Source organism: Grampus griseus (genome assembly GCF_964374135.1).
Source record: "Grampus griseus genome assembly, chromosome: 7".
NCBI lineage: Eukaryota > Metazoa > Chordata > Mammalia > Artiodactyla > Delphinidae > Grampus > Grampus griseus.
In genome coordinates this window covers 21,256,109-21,271,748 of record NC_139001.1, presented here as the reverse complement: position 1 = coordinate 21,271,748, position 15,640 = coordinate 21,256,109, and the positions used below count along the sequence as shown (strand labels likewise).

Below are 15,640 nucleotides of genomic sequence, written 5' to 3'. Positions count from 1 at the left end.
AATGAGACCATTTTTATTTTATAATTTTTTATTTTGGGAATTTCTAAACTTATCCAAAGGTAGAGAGCACAGTAGCATTAGCCATATAACATATAATGTATCTGCCACCTTGCTTAAACAATTATTACCATGCTTCCAATGTGGTTTCACCTGCTTTCCCCCCCACCACCATTTTTTTCTAAACTGGAGTATTTTAAGGCAAATCCCAATACCAACATTTCTTCCCTAATGGGTAAAGGTATTTTAGAAAAATGTAACTGCCATGCCATTAGCACATCTAACAAAATGACCAGTAATTCTCTGACATTACCTACTAATACCCAATCCATATTCAAATTCCTCAATTGTCTCAAAGCTGTCACAAGAGCAAGTAAGTGGTAGAAGCTGGGATTTGAACCCAGGCAGTTGGGACTCCAGCAGACCCTAAAATCTATAACTCACGGAACGAGAGAGTTCACCAAGAGCTCTGCATAAACAAGACGAAAAGACAATCCTCAGAATGGGAGAAAATATTTGCAAACGAATCAACAGACAAAGGATTAATCTCCAAAATATATAAACAGCTCATGCAGCTCAATATTAAAGAAACAAACAACCCAATCCAAAAATGGGCAGAAGACCTAAATAGACATTTCTCCAAAGAAGACATACAGATGGCCAAGAAGCACATGAAAAGCTGCTCAACGTCACTAATTATTAGAGAAATGCAAATCAAAACTACAATGAGGTATCACCTCACACCAGTTAGAATGGGCATCATCAGAAAATCTACAAACAACAAATGCTGGAGAGGGTGTGAAGAAAAGGGAACCCTCTTGCACTGTTGGTGGGAATGTAAATTGATACAGCCACTGTGGAGAACAGTATGGAGGTTCCTTAAAAAACTAAAAATAGAACTACCATATGATCCAGCAATCCCACTACTGGGCACATACCCAGAGAAAACCATAATTCAAAAAGACACATGCACCCCAATGTTCATTGCAGCACTATTTACAATAGCCAGGTCATGGAAGCAACCTAAATGCCCATCGACAGACGAATGGATAAAGAAGATGTGGTACATATATACAATGGAATATTACTCAGCCATAAAAAGGAACGAAATTGGGTCATTTGTAGAGGCATGGATGGATCTAGAGACTGTCATACAGAGTAAAGTAAGTCAGAAAGAGAAAAACAAATATCGCATATTAACGCATATATGTGGAACCTAGAAAAATGATACAGATGAACTGGTTTGCAGGGCAGAAATAGAGACACAGATGTAGAGAACAAACGTATGGACACCAAGGGGGGAAAGCCGTGGGGGGGTGGGGTTGGTGGTGTGATGAACTGGGCGATTGGGATTGACATGTATACACTGATGTGTATAAAATTGGTGACTAATAAAAACCTGCTGTATAAAAAAATAAAATTCAAAAAAAAAAAAACCCAAAACAAATGTGGCCAATGGTAACTTTCACAGGTACAGCATCTAGCCCCGTGGCAGCCATGAAAATGCACTGTTTACATCTCCTGCCATGGGGAACAGAGCTGACTGACAGCTCCAGCTGCGGCACCGGTGGATCCACCACTGCATTTGCCCTTGGGCTGCTCCCACCTAGACTGAGCACAGCTAAGCTGTTAATTCACACCCATTCCTAAGAGACCAATGGGTGACTTTGGCCCCAAAACTTGGGCAGCAGATGCGTCAGCCTGGTGGACACTTCCTCCGACTGTGCGGCGGTCTGAGACTCTTCCTACCCAGGCCTCCTTCCTTCCCTCTCTCCTTCACCATTGTCAGAACTTCATTATAGCCACATTCAGGGGTGGCCCTGTAAGACAGTGGAGTGGGAAAAATCTTTCTCAGAGGCAGTGTGCAGGCAGTGCAGCTGGTATCCACACTGGAAAAAAGGAAGCCCAAGGTGAGAATGTACAGATTCCTGCACAGTGGCCCAAGGTCTGGTTCTTTGGCCAAGAACCTGGAAGGAAAAGGACTGAAAGATTGGAAACCAGGGGGTCTGAGGTAGAGACATATGGATAAACACAGAGGAGTGGGCACAACGTGTTTATTTCTGTCTCACACAGTAATGCTCCCCAGAAGGCATCCACCATGGAAGAGGCACAGAACAACCAAGCAGAAAAGAAGACTCAGCCCGTCAGTGTTGCTCGGGCTTCCTCGTCGGCCACCGCAGAACTGGCACCATGGGCTCAGGGATGGAGGAAAGCAGAAATCCAGCATGTAACCCCGATTACCCAAGGCCCATATAGTTAGTGCTGCCTCTGAATGTCCAATCTGTCCACACAGAGACCAACGCTGAGCACCGAGATGGCACATTCCTCGTGGTGAACAAGCGCTGCTGGACGGCAAGTCGACACGTGAGCCAGTTATGGATGTATTGCTTCTCTGCTCCTTGAAAATGGATCCAGGCCCTTTACGTAGCTCCTCCTTTGCCAGCTAGCACCAAAGCTTTGTCAGTAGAGGGCGATGGAGAGACGCGGGAGGAAAAGGGTTTTGCTTCTTGACTCCTGTACTGCCCGCCACCTGGCAGCCCCCAGGCAGCAGTGCACCTTGGCCAGCAGCTGCAGCAGCTGCCCCCCCCCCCCGGCACCCTAGAGGGCAGATTTCTAGCAAATTCCACCAGCAGAGCACCACAGATGACGAGTGACTTCTCTGCCATCCAGTGAACCACAGCCATGCCCTCCCTCAGCCCTTGGGCGGAGGGGTGCGTGGATGGGCAATTCTCTTTCTATCAGCCCTGTATAGCTACTCCTTCTGTCTACTATTCCTGTATCCTTTAAAGTTCTCTTTACTTCCTACTAGCCAATCCCCTGTTAGAGTTAATAATTCTTTATATTAAACTTTCCCTGTTCAAATGATTGCATAGTATCTGTGTCACACCTTACAGTGAGAGAAGTGATAGATACCATTCCAGGTAAGAGTTTGCCTTTCCTGTTCACAGGAACTCAGACATCACTGCTATCTAGGAGCTTATATAAGATGGGATCCACAGGTGTGGAATCCTGTGCCCCAGCGTCCAACCAGGTGATCAGAGTGGATCATGGAACCATTGATTGTGTCACACCCCACATTTCGAGAAGCAGCCAGCCTCACAGAGGACTACAACAGCCAAGGCACAGCTGAGGTGCCACCCACCATCTGAAAGGATGGAGAACTGTTCTTCAGGACGCGTGTCCCCATTGGCTTTGGGAACACGCTGGGAATCGAGGAGTGGAAGAGGGAGTGGCTCTACTTGCCATCGCTCCCTAAGATCCACCATGGGACTCTGTCCTCCCCGTCCCTGCAATTCTGGGCTCTGCGGCGTTGGAGGTCCTTGTCCCAAAGGGGCAACTCTTGTCAAGGGACACAGCAAGGTTCCATTAAACTAAACTGTGTCTGATTCTAGGGCACTTTAGACGCCCTGTGACCAGGTACCAGCTGGTGAGAAAAGGAGTTGCCATCACCGGCAGAAGGAGTCAGAGCTGCTCTTCTACAGTGGGGACAGGGAGGGACAGGGAACCAGGTGACCCACTGAATGCCTCCTGATACCCTTTTGCCCCACTGTGACTGTGTTTGCGCACGTGTGGCAACCGTGGCTACAGTCCAAGGTGTTTCCTGCCCATTCCTCTCTTCCTCCTCTTTTTTTTTTTTTTTGCGGTACGTGGGCCTCTCACTGTTGTGGCGTCTGCCGTTGCGGAGCCCAGGCTCCGGACGCGCAGGCTCCGCGGCCATGGCTCACGGGCCCAGCTGCTCCGCGGCATGTGAGATCTTCCCGGACCGGAGCACGAACCCGTGTCCCCTGCATCGGCAGGCGGACTCTCAACCACTGCGCCACCAGGGAAGCCCTCTTCCTCCTTCTTTTACAAGTCTCAGACTCCATCACAGTCTGAAGGCTGTGGATGCCTTCTCAGGCTCCCTGCCCTTTACGCTCCACGGGCACATTCCCCAGAAGTCTCAAGCACATCTTACTCTTCCCTCGCATCTTCTTCTCTGAGGACCTGAACTAACACAAGCCACGAACCTAAAGAGCAGTGTGTGTGGAAGGGGGTGACAAAGGTCACCTTATCAACAACCTCTTTTAACATGATTATAGAATTGCTTTTGTTTTTCTCAAGATGTCTTTTTCTTCCTGTTATATGCCTTTAGTACCATGACCTTATCCTCTGTAGCACCTAAAATAATGGAGAATTCTATGCTGGAGAGGAGAAAGGGAATCCTCCTATCCTGCTAGTGGAAATGTAAATTGGTGTAGCCACTATGGAAAATAGCATGGAGGTTCTTTAAAACAACTAAAAAGAGAGCTGCCATATGATTCAGCAATCCCACACCTGGACATATATCTGGAAAAGATGAAGACTCTAATTCGAAAAGATACATATACCCCAATGTTTACAGCAGCACTATTTACAATAGCCAAGACATGGAAGCAACCTAAATGTCCATCAATAGATGAATGGATAAAGAAGATGTGGTACATATATACAACAGAATACTCCTCAGCCATAAAAAAGAATGAAATAATGCCATTTGCAGCAACATGGACGGACCTAGAGATTATCATACTAAATGAAATAAGTCAGACAGAGAAAGACAAATATCATATGACATCACTTACATGTAGAATCTTAAAAAATGATACAAATGAACCTATTTACAAAACAGAAAGAGACACAGAAAACAAATTTATGGTTACCAAAGGGGAAAGGCGGGGATAAATTAGGAGTCTGGAATTAACAGATACACACTAGTATATATTCAATATCTTATAATAACCTATAGTGGAAAAAGAATCTGAAAAAGGATATGTGTGTGTGTGTGTGTGTGTGTGTGTGTGTGTATGAAACTGAATTGCTTTGCTGTACACCTGAAACTAACACAACATTGTAAATCAACTATACTTCAATAAAAATAAATAAATAAAACAAAAAAAGATTATTTGGGAATTTTAAATTTCTGTGCGTATTTTTTTTCACTACTGAACTCCCACCATAATGCTGAGCACATAGTAGGGGCTCCAAACTATTAGCTGAATGAATGAGTCAGGCTGTTCAGGAACATCCAATCTACAGCAAAATTTACCAAGTGCAGTAGCAGAAGAACATTATTGACAAGACATTACTATGACACACACAGAAATCCTGGAGAGCAGACTTATATTTCTAGAGCACAGATAATGATCAGCTGTACAGTGACAGTCGAACAAGAAGATCTAATAAGGAGCTGGAGCTGAGTTTAGTGCTACGTAGGGCAGCCTCCATGTCTTAAACAGAAATAAGCAAATGTCAACCTATGGAGATATAAGGGGTTGTCAGCAGTCACCAACACGAAGCAATTTGAAAAGCAAGCCCTGCTTCTTGCATCTTCCGCACCAACCTGTGCCGGGGCCACAGGTTGTAATTCTTAGAAGCTTGTAATTCTTAGAAGCTGTGGCTTGTAATTCTTAGAAGCTGTGATGTTATCATCTCCAGAAGGCTACTGTTAAAATGTAGTCTAGGAGGAAAGGAAGATTTCTGATCTTTCCACATTCACAGAATGAGGACAACATTTAAGTGAACATGGGCTCACTCTCAAGGGTGGCCTTGCACTTGTTCACTTCTGAGAGTGAGCACCTCCTTACATGGGGCCCAAACCAAGGCAGCTCATTGGCCTCATCCTAGTCCCAGACCTGCTTGGGATGCTGCAAAAATTACAGATTCTGGGCCCCCTACCCCAGAGCTTGGTCAATCATATACTTTGAACTGACTGTTACTGATAAAGAAACTGCTTCACTTCAAGAGGGAATAAGTCTCTTTAAAGAGGTTTGATTAAGAGGAGAAATGAACATACAGAGTTTGTAGGTGGCATGTCATAAATCGGGACTGATTGCCAGAAAGGATAAACTGAAGGAAGAAAGCAGAACCCTAATACAACTGCATAAATTTTAAATAAAAAATTTTTTTTGCGTAAAAAGGAGAAACATGGAGAAAGAGGAATCTTTGGCTAAGAAATCAAGACACATATCAAGCACTGCAAAAAATACTACTTGTGACTTTATTTTTCTTTTTAATTAAGAGGGTTTACACAAAATTGGCTTCATGAACAAACCACACAGCAATAATTACATAAAGCTTTACTGATCCAAAAGCATTATATCTGCCACCAAAAATGATTCTTTGTATATTTCTGTTGTAAAAATCATAATGATGCCACAAGTTAGATTTACTGCCTACCTTTACAATTAAATATTAAATCCTTTTGGGAGATCATGATACCCCTACCATTAAATTGAAATATTTCACTTTTCAAATACCATTCTTAGAAATAAAAAGTATAATCATAAAGTATGTTAACTTCCATTCAAAAAATTTTTTTGATCACAAGCTAAAGGGCATTGGTTGGGACTTAAAAATGCATTTATTTCAGTAATAGTTTTTGCATAGATGTAATTGATAACATTAAAAAATCAGAATGTAAGTTTTCCATACAGATTATATGTTCCTGTAAAGTATAGAAGTGCATTGTTGAGATGTTAAGGTATTTGGGGACAAAGGACACTTCCATGTTTCCTTAGCCAAGAGCTTGCCTCTTTGCTTAGAAGACTCTTTAATCCTTTTGACAAAAGAAAGGTCCCCTACTTCCTCGGGCCAGTTGTCATGATCTGTTAAGTAAGTGGAAAACCTCAGGTCAGACGCAAATCTATTAACCTCATTAGTCCTCTTAGTTTCCACCAAACCATTTTGTCATTTTCCCTGGTTCACCCCTTTTCTCAGCAAGAAAAAAGAAATTACTGGGACGAATGGCAAAGGTTTTGAAAAAAACCTCAATTTGAATCCCATCTCCGCCACTTAGTAGCTTTTGTAGAAGTTACTTCTACAGATTTGGAGAAGTTACTCTTCCTGTGCCTCAGTTTCCTCATCTATTAAAGGGGATAACAACATCTATCTGTTAAAGTTGAGAGAGTTAATGTGGTTCCTATGTACAGTGCTGGACATAATGTAGACATTCAATCTTACGTCCTTAATAATAACATCTTCTAAAACATGCTTACTTTGTACCAGACACTTAGAGTTGCCCACACCCCCAGCAGCCAGTCTCCCATCTCCTCTCTCCAACAGCCTCAGTTTCCATTTAGAAAACCATGAGGTTCTGGGGAAGTGACCCTACTCAGATCAATGACTGATCTAAGTCATAAGTGCACTCTGTTCCCCTGGCTGGGGTTACTGGTTGAGGATGGACACTTGCATAAGCTGGTCCCAAGCAGAGGGAGTCTCAGAATTTGGTTAGAAATGCTGAGACAAAGTCATTCCCTCCCCTCTGTCTCTGTCCAGGTGGATGTGAACAAAGAAGCCTGTAGCTGCAGGTGCAGCAGGCAGCCATCCTGCTACCAGGAGAGTCCATCTTACAATATGGCCAACATCATAGCAGCAAAAACAGAGGGAAAAGGAAAAAAATGCCCTTGATGAGATCACTGAGCTGCAGAGTCAAGTCTCACCTGTTATTTGAGACAACAAATTCCTTCATTGCTTAAGCCAGTTTGAGTTGTAGCTAAAAGCATCCTATCTGACACAGGACTTTAAACATGCATTAACTAATCTAATCTTCCCAACAGCTGATGAAATGAATACTATAAGGGACCTCACTTTATAGAAAAGAACATGAAGGCTTCCAGAAATGAATTTTCCCAAGAACATCAGCTAATAAGGGTATAGCCAAGCTTCCATCCCAGGCATTCTCACTGCAGGGCTGGCAATCTTACAGAAAACTTTAGAAGGAAAGGCTGACTATGCCTGCTCATTATTTGGGGGCAGTATATTCTTCAAAGATGGGTGTGCCTGCTTTCTTCAAAAAACTTAAAACCTGTTTTTTGTACTGATGAAAAAACTGTGTTAGAATTACAAAAGAAAACCATTTCACTGGAGGCCTGGAGAAGCACTCACCTCGAGTTTTTTTTTTCTTCTTTAAAAAGGAAAAACGATGTACCTCACTTTAACAAATACTGACTCAACTCCACTGGTGAGGGAAATGGAAAGATTTTCCCCCCACCCTTGCTACATTAAATACTATCAGAAAACAATACTGTATAACCATGTAGGCATTTCTGTGTTTCCAAATGAGATCCTTAAAGCCACAGTATCTTATGCACGTCACCACATTGGTGCTATTAGTAAAGAAATATACGGGAGGGGAAAATAGTAAGTAATATTACAGATCCAAACTAATCAGTGATTAATGCAAAGAAGGTCTGAACCCTTGATAAGACTATTAGCACATAAAAGAGTAGGTTGAAAAGAGTAGGTCCCTGATGTTAAATTCAAGTACACATATGTTACATCAACCACATTTTAATTCACTAGCAGCCATTTAATCAACTATCTTTAGCAACAGTTCAAATACATTTGAATTTCATATTCTTTTCTACATTTTGGGAGTGATTAGCTTGGACATGCCTTGAATCCATGGATGTGTCTTGTCATTTGTTAAATCAGGATGCTGGACAGATTTTTTAGGACCCTTCCAACCCCCAAGTTCTATGGTCCAGCCATAAGATAAACACACACACACAGATATTTGTGTGTAATATCTACATTTGGATGAGTCTTATAAAACTGCTGTTTTGTACATCAAAAATGAATGAACACGGCAAATTCATATGGTTTCATTCAATCTATAACGCAAAGATAGTATAAAATAGCACCATATCATCCCTCCCCACCTAACAGGTCTGATTCTTCCGCTCAGATACACAAGCCACTTACTGGAGAAACAAAGAGAAGTTCACTCTCAAAAGTATGACACCTTCTTGCCTCCGTTCTATCTCTCCTTTGTATGTATATACTCATATTAAGAGTACTTTTCAAGGTTAAAATTTACCAGCCTATGCACACACAAACAACTTTTTTAATATGTAAAGCTGTGTGCTATAATATATTCAGATATTTTCTGGACTAGAAACACTGCCTTTAAAAATCATATGATGGGCTTCCCTGGTGGCGCAGTGGTTGAGGGTCTGCCTGCCGATGCAGGGAACGCGGGTTCATGCCTCGGTCCGGGAGGATCCCACATGCCGCGGAGCACCTGGGCCCGTGAGCCATGGCCGCTGAGCCTGGGCGTCCAGAGCCTGTGCTCCGCAGCGGGAGAGGCCGCAGCAGTGAGAGGCGCGCGTACCGCAAAAAAAAAAAAAAATCATATGATGACTATAAATATTTTGTACATTTTTGATGTTCTACAAGAAAAAAAAAGCTTATCTCTTAAGTACCTAAAGAACTTTTGAAATCCTGAACAGAAGAAGGTGTAAAGTGAGTGACTACTCATTTCTCAACTGCTCACCTGGTATCTCAAATGAGCGTGTGTACAGAGACTGGCCCCCATCCACATCCACCAAGTGTCTGGTGATAAAGGAAAGCTGCAGGAGATAGCAGGAAGCACACCAAGGGGGAGACGGAAGCACACACATGTATAGGAAACATCAGATACTCCTCATTTTGGGCTGTTTCACATTCCCGAGTAAACGCATCTGAAGTTACAGGTCTGTATCTTGACTCCTACAGCCCAGAATGCCAGTCTGTGTGTGCTATAACCTGAAGGTGCATAGACAGACACCTTTTTCTATTTGAGCATCATTAAAATTAGGTACGTGACTAGGGTGAAGGCAAGATAAAAAGAGCCTCGGACAGAGTCAAACGAACTACACAATGTGAAGCAGCCAAAAGTGAACGCAGTGCTCAGTGTCTGCTCTCTCCCATCTCAAATAATTCGGTTCTTTGCACATTCCTCATTGTTTTTGCTTTTGTTTTTGCGGTACGCGGGCCTCTCACTGTTGTGGCCTCTCCCATTGCGGAGCACAGGCTCCGGACGCGCAGGCTCAGCGGCCATGGCTCACGGGCCCAGCTGCTCCGCGGCATGTGGGATCTTCCCGGACCGGGGCATGAACCCGTGTCCCCTGCATCGGCAGGAGGACTCTCAACCACTGCGCCACCAGGGAAGCCCCCACAATCCTCATTGTTTTCAACACCACCACATGCCTTTTACAGTTTTCTCGCTGAAATAGTCATTGTGTCTGTATAACAATAAACTGGCTTTCTAGTTTGTTTAGTCCATGGTCCTTTTAGGCCCAAAGCCCAGCAACTCAGAGCTTTCTACCAGAGGGACCTGAGAATCCCACTGCAGCCCCGAAAAGTGCAGATAGGTAATTGATGAGTTTAGCAACATCTACTTCCAAAACCAAAGAGAAAGACAGAAATTATTTCACTGGATGTAAAGGAACGCTCACATGAGGCTGCTGGCACAGGCAGAGTTTCTCAAAGGGTGATCTTAAACCCCTGCATTAGAATCCCTAGGGGTGCTTACTGAAACTCCAGATTCCAAGACCCTACTTGCGATTGCCTGAATTGGAAGCTCTAGAGTTAGGGCCCCAGAATCTGCCATTTGATCAGGTTGCCCTGGGACTAGGGTGAGGCTAACAAGGTGTTTGGGGTCCAGGGTGCAGCAGTTAAGGAGGTGCTCACCCTGGGGGCAGACCCTGCACCTATGCAACCCTGAGAGCAAGTGGGTCCTTAAATATTGTGTTTGTACCTTGCTTGCCTCACCCCAGTCCTGGGCCTGCACAGAGCTCTATAGCATGTTTGTTTACATGGCCCTGCCTCTCTGAGACTCTGAGACCCTGGAGGGAAGCATAGCCTTCTCTCCATCCTTGTATCCCCAGCAGCTATTATAGGACGGCACTGTCGAAAATGGAGGCCACTGGCCATATGACACAACCAAAGCATTTCCATACCGCTAGTCTGAATTGAGATGTGCTGTAAGTATAAAACCACACATCAGATTTTGAAGACCTGGTATGGAAAGAAGAATGTTAAATAATCTCATAAATAATTTTTATAATGATTACATGTTAAAATGATAATGTTTTAGATATATTGGGTTAAATAAAATATATTTCTAAAACTAATTTCACTTCTTTCTAAAACTTTTCCTAATGTGGCTATTATGAAGTTTAACATTACATATGTGACTATTATCACATTTCTATTGGACACAGTTAGTATAGAATTAATAATTTATAAGTTCCCATATTCCTGGGGAAGGGCTGATGGGGCCTAGTCACAGGTGGCCATCAGAACTAGTTTTACCCTGTGTAATCAATCAATGACAACTGGCCCTGAGAACACGTTTTGTTAGTCAACCAATCAGTGAGAGCTCTTTGACTCTGCAAGTTAGCCAATCCGGAAGACTCAGTCCAATAAGTTCCTTTCTGAGTGTCAGCCAAACAACAACCCTCTCACCCAAGTAACCATGGCTTCTAGAAGTCTGCAAATCTCTAAAACCATACTTCCCCCCAAGGGGGGGGGGGGAATAAAAAGCCTCAAGAGTCTACTCCAAGAGACTGTGGCTGACCAGCAATAAATGTGGTTTTGTGCTGAGTTTTGTTTCAATATTGAGCAGTGGCTCCATCCTTTGGCAGTGTTTAGCATAAAATAACTACTTAATAAATGCTGACAGAGGGAAAGAATCTTTTTGCACCTCTCCCCCTCAAATAAAGGGATTTTTCATTGCCTAGCTCTCAATACAGTGTTTTGCCAACAGACTAGGCACCATTAAATAATACTGAATTGGACTGAAACTACCTGTGAGGTATTAATAAAAGACATAAATATTCATGACACCTGATTTACTTTTGGAACTCAACATGCAGGTAAAATGAACTAAAAAAATTTTTTAAATTACCAAATTGAGCACTATTATAATACTTTCAGATAGATTCTTCCTAACTTTCATTTTAATGGAATCCATTTGACAGATGAACTTGAAGTACTAAATCGGGCATGTTATCAATCAATAAACACTACAGGAGCCTAGCAACTTGTATCCACGTCATCTATGTGGGTAACACCTCTTTTAGCTCAGTTATCTGTTTACTTTCAGCTCTGTTTATTAAAGATCACAGGGGTTTTATTTTATTATTTATTTATTTTTATTGGAGTATAATTGCTTTACAATTGCTGTTCATTTTTGCTGTACAATGAAGTGAATCAGCTGTATGTATACCTATATCCCCTCCCTCTTGGACCTCCCTCCCACCCCCCCCCACCCCAATCTCACCCATCTAGGTCGTCACAGAGCACCAAGCTGAGCTTCCTGTGCTTTATAGCATGTTCCCGCTAGCTATCTATTTCATGCTTGGTAGTGTACATACATCAATTCTAATCTCCCAATTCGTCCCACCCTCCTCTTCCCCCCACCCCCGTGTCCACATGTCCGTTCTCTACATCTATGTCTCTATTCCTGCCCTGCAAATAGGTTCATCTCTACCGTTTTTCTAGATTCCACATATATGCGTTAACATACAATATTTGTTTTTCTCTTTCTGACTTACTTCACTCAGTGTGACAGACTCTAGGTCCATCCACGTCTCTACAAATGACCCAATTTCGTTCCTTTTTATGTCTGAGTGATATTCTATTGTATATATGTACCACATCTTCTTTATCCATTCATCTGTCATTGGACATTTAAGTTGTTTCCATGTCCTGGCTATTGTAAATAGGGCTGCAATAATAAGTAGACTTGGGTTTGAATCCTAGTACCATGACCTGAGTATGGCCTTAGGCAAATTACTGAACCTCACTGGCTCTTGATTTCTTAATTTGTAAAATGAGTGTACAGGGTAAGTATAAGCCGTCTGAAGGGCCTGCCAAGTGCTGCGCTCCCTTCTAAGAGACGTTGAGGGCACCGCAGAAGTCCTGGCAGTTCCTTTTAAAACTACAGCTACACTGACCCTCCTGACTCAGTCCCAGGAACTGTCACTGAAAAGAAGACAACTCACTGATAAGCAGTTCACCAATAGCCTGTTGTGAAAGTTCTGCCCCCAAAAAGGGCATTAGTGATTAGCTGGGGCAATCAGAGTAGCTTGGAAACATGACCTCGGGATGCTAGGACCCTGTCAAGCAGAGGCTGAAACGCTCTCCTTATTCTGCAACCCATGGCAATTCATCACCTCTTCTTCCCCTTACAAGCAAACTTTTTGAAGGTATTACCTACGTTAGTCACAGCACGGTTGGCAAAACCCTGGGCATATCTAAGAACTTTTCAGGGGATTTGCGACGTCAAAACTGTTTTCATAACCATACTGAGTCCTTATCTATCTTTTTCACTGTATTGACATTTGTCCTAATGGTGCCAAAGCCGTGATGGGAAAAATGGCTGCAGCCTCAGCACGAACGTGAAGTGGTGATCATTATACTAGCAGTCATGATATACGTCACCAGCAAGCACTCCCGGTGGGAGGAAGTCTCTTTCACTTTCAGATGTCCTCGATGAGCACTGAAAATTATTAATCATATTAATCTCAACTACTGAGTACACGTCTTTTTAATATCCTGTGTGACGAGGTGAGAATCACACCTTCAGCTCTTGTGCTGCACATGGAAGGATAAAGGTTGTCTCAGGGGAAAGAACGTGTGCTTGAGCTACGAACCGAACTAGTCACTTTTTTTACGAAACATCATTTTTTACTTGAAAGAATGACTAACAAGCTATAGTTATTCACACTTGGGTATTTGGCAGACATTTTTTCCAAAAAATGAACCGAGACTGCCACTTCAAGCAGCTGAAAACAACTGACAGTGTTTGTCAATGACAAGATTTGAGCTTTCAAGTAAAAACTAGAATTTTGGAAAAGTTGTACATGTCACTGTGAGTTTGACAGTTTTCTAATACTTGAAGATTTTTCAGAAGAGATTGGTGGTGATATTAACAAATGTGAACTTTTGATACTGTATCATGAATTATGTGTCAACATTTAGAAGATGTCTGTAATTCAGTGAACGCATATTTTCCAAAAGACCAATGTCTGATGTTACAAAATCATCTATGGGTGAAAGACCCAGTAAAAGTGCAAGGAATACCAAGGAATTTTAATGTAACAGAGTAAAAAAGTTCACTGACATGGTTTCAGATTCCACATTGCAATTAATCTTTAAGAAACTGCCACTTGGGGCTTCCCTGGTGGCACAGTGGTTGGGAGTCCGCCTGCTGATGCAGGGGACACGGGTTCGTGCCCCGGTCCGGGAGGATCCCACATGCCGCGGAGCAGCTGGGCCCGTGAGCCATTGCTGCTGAGCCTGCGCGTCCGGAGCCTGTGCTCTGCAACGAGAGAGGCCACAACAGTGAGAGGCCCGCGTACCGCAAAAAAAAAAAAAGAAACTGCCACTTGTTGAGTATCAAAGAAGAATATCCACAATTACCCAAAAAGGCTATTGAAATACTCCTCCCTTCTCCAACTGGCACAAAGCCAGATTTGCTTCACATGCTTTAACCAAAACAACATATTGCAACAGACTGAATGCAGAAGCAGATGTGAGTCCAGCTGTTTTCTATTAAGCCATTTGTAAAAAGTGTAAAACAAATGCAAAACAAAGTTTGCTTTTGTATTTTAAAATGTAGCTATTTTTCAGTAAAAATATTATTCATAGCATGTAATGCCTTTACTAAGATGATTTTAAATGAATTCATAAATATTTCTTAAATTTCTCAATTTCAATTTTTAATACAGTAAATATAGGCAATATAGTTCATAAAATAGAAGGAGTGTTCTCTCCAAAACAAAAATTTAGTTAGATCATTCCCTTGATTAAAAGTCTTTAAAAATCACTCTCAGTTTTCAGGATAAAAATCCAAGCACCTTGCTCAAAATCGCTCATCAAATGTTGGATTTAACAGTATCTTCTAAAATTTAATATACAAGTCAATTTTAGTTCAGGAATTCCGCTTCTAGAAAGTTACCTCCTCACCCAAGAGTGCATGACTACATTGAAGGATGTTCACTGCAGAATTACTGAAGTATAAAAAATATAAATAGAATCGCAATGTGCAACAATAGAGTCTAATTAAATATACTATGCTACATCCATAGTGAGTGGCAGAAAACGTATGTAGAATCCCACTTTCGTAAAAAAGTCTGTAAATAAAAATATTTTTGAGCATGCACAGTAAAATTTTGGAAAGATATACATCAAACTGATAATGAAAGCTAGCTCTAGGAATTAGAACACATTTTCCTCTAAGAGTTTTATGGCTTTGCTTTTATATTTAGCACTTAAATATATCTGAAAATCATTTTGCGTGTGATATGAGATAGGGGGCTCTATTTCTAAAGGAACAGCCAATTGCTGCAAGACTTTTGCTGAATGGTCTATCCTTTCCTTGCAGATTTGAAATGCTACTTTTCCTATAAACTCCCCATATATATATGGTACTGATACGAGAGTCCATTCTATTCCACTAATTTTAACCTCTTCTAGTACCAGCCCCCGATGTGGTAAATAAGTATAGTTTTATAGTATGTTTTGGTAGCAGGAGGGTCATATCCCCTCATTATTCTTTTTCAAAACATTTTTGGCAGTTTTGGCATAAATATTTTTCAAGACAAACTTTAGAATCAGTATATTAATTCCAAAAATATATTAAATGTATACACTGATTTAAGGAAACTTGTTTTTAGTCAAATTGAGCCTCTCCATTGAGGAATGTAACATGTCTGTGTTTATTCTGGTCTTTTTTTTCTGTTCTTCAGTAAAAAACATTTTTTCATTTAGAGTTAAGTTTACTCTGGGTATTTTCATTTTTATTATTATTGTGGAAAAGATCTCCTTTTTTTAAAAAAAATTACAATTTAAGACT

The 15,640-nt window shown here is 41.8% G+C and overlaps 1 protein-coding gene across 1 annotated transcript in view; it reads right to left on the bottom strand.

The window, feature by feature from the left end:
- The window catches only part of PECR (peroxisomal trans-2-enoyl-CoA reductase), a gene marked incomplete at its 3' end in the record, with an annotated part of 50,072 nt that overhangs the window by 16,641 nt on the left and 17,791 nt on the right, over positions 1-15,640 (bottom strand). Inside the window, 3 exon segments of the mRNA XM_082658264.1 lie at positions 6,518-6,620; positions 9,290-9,362; positions 9,364-9,402. Coding sequence (XP_082514390.1) covers positions 6,518-6,620; positions 9,290-9,362; positions 9,364-9,402 — 215 coding nt within the window.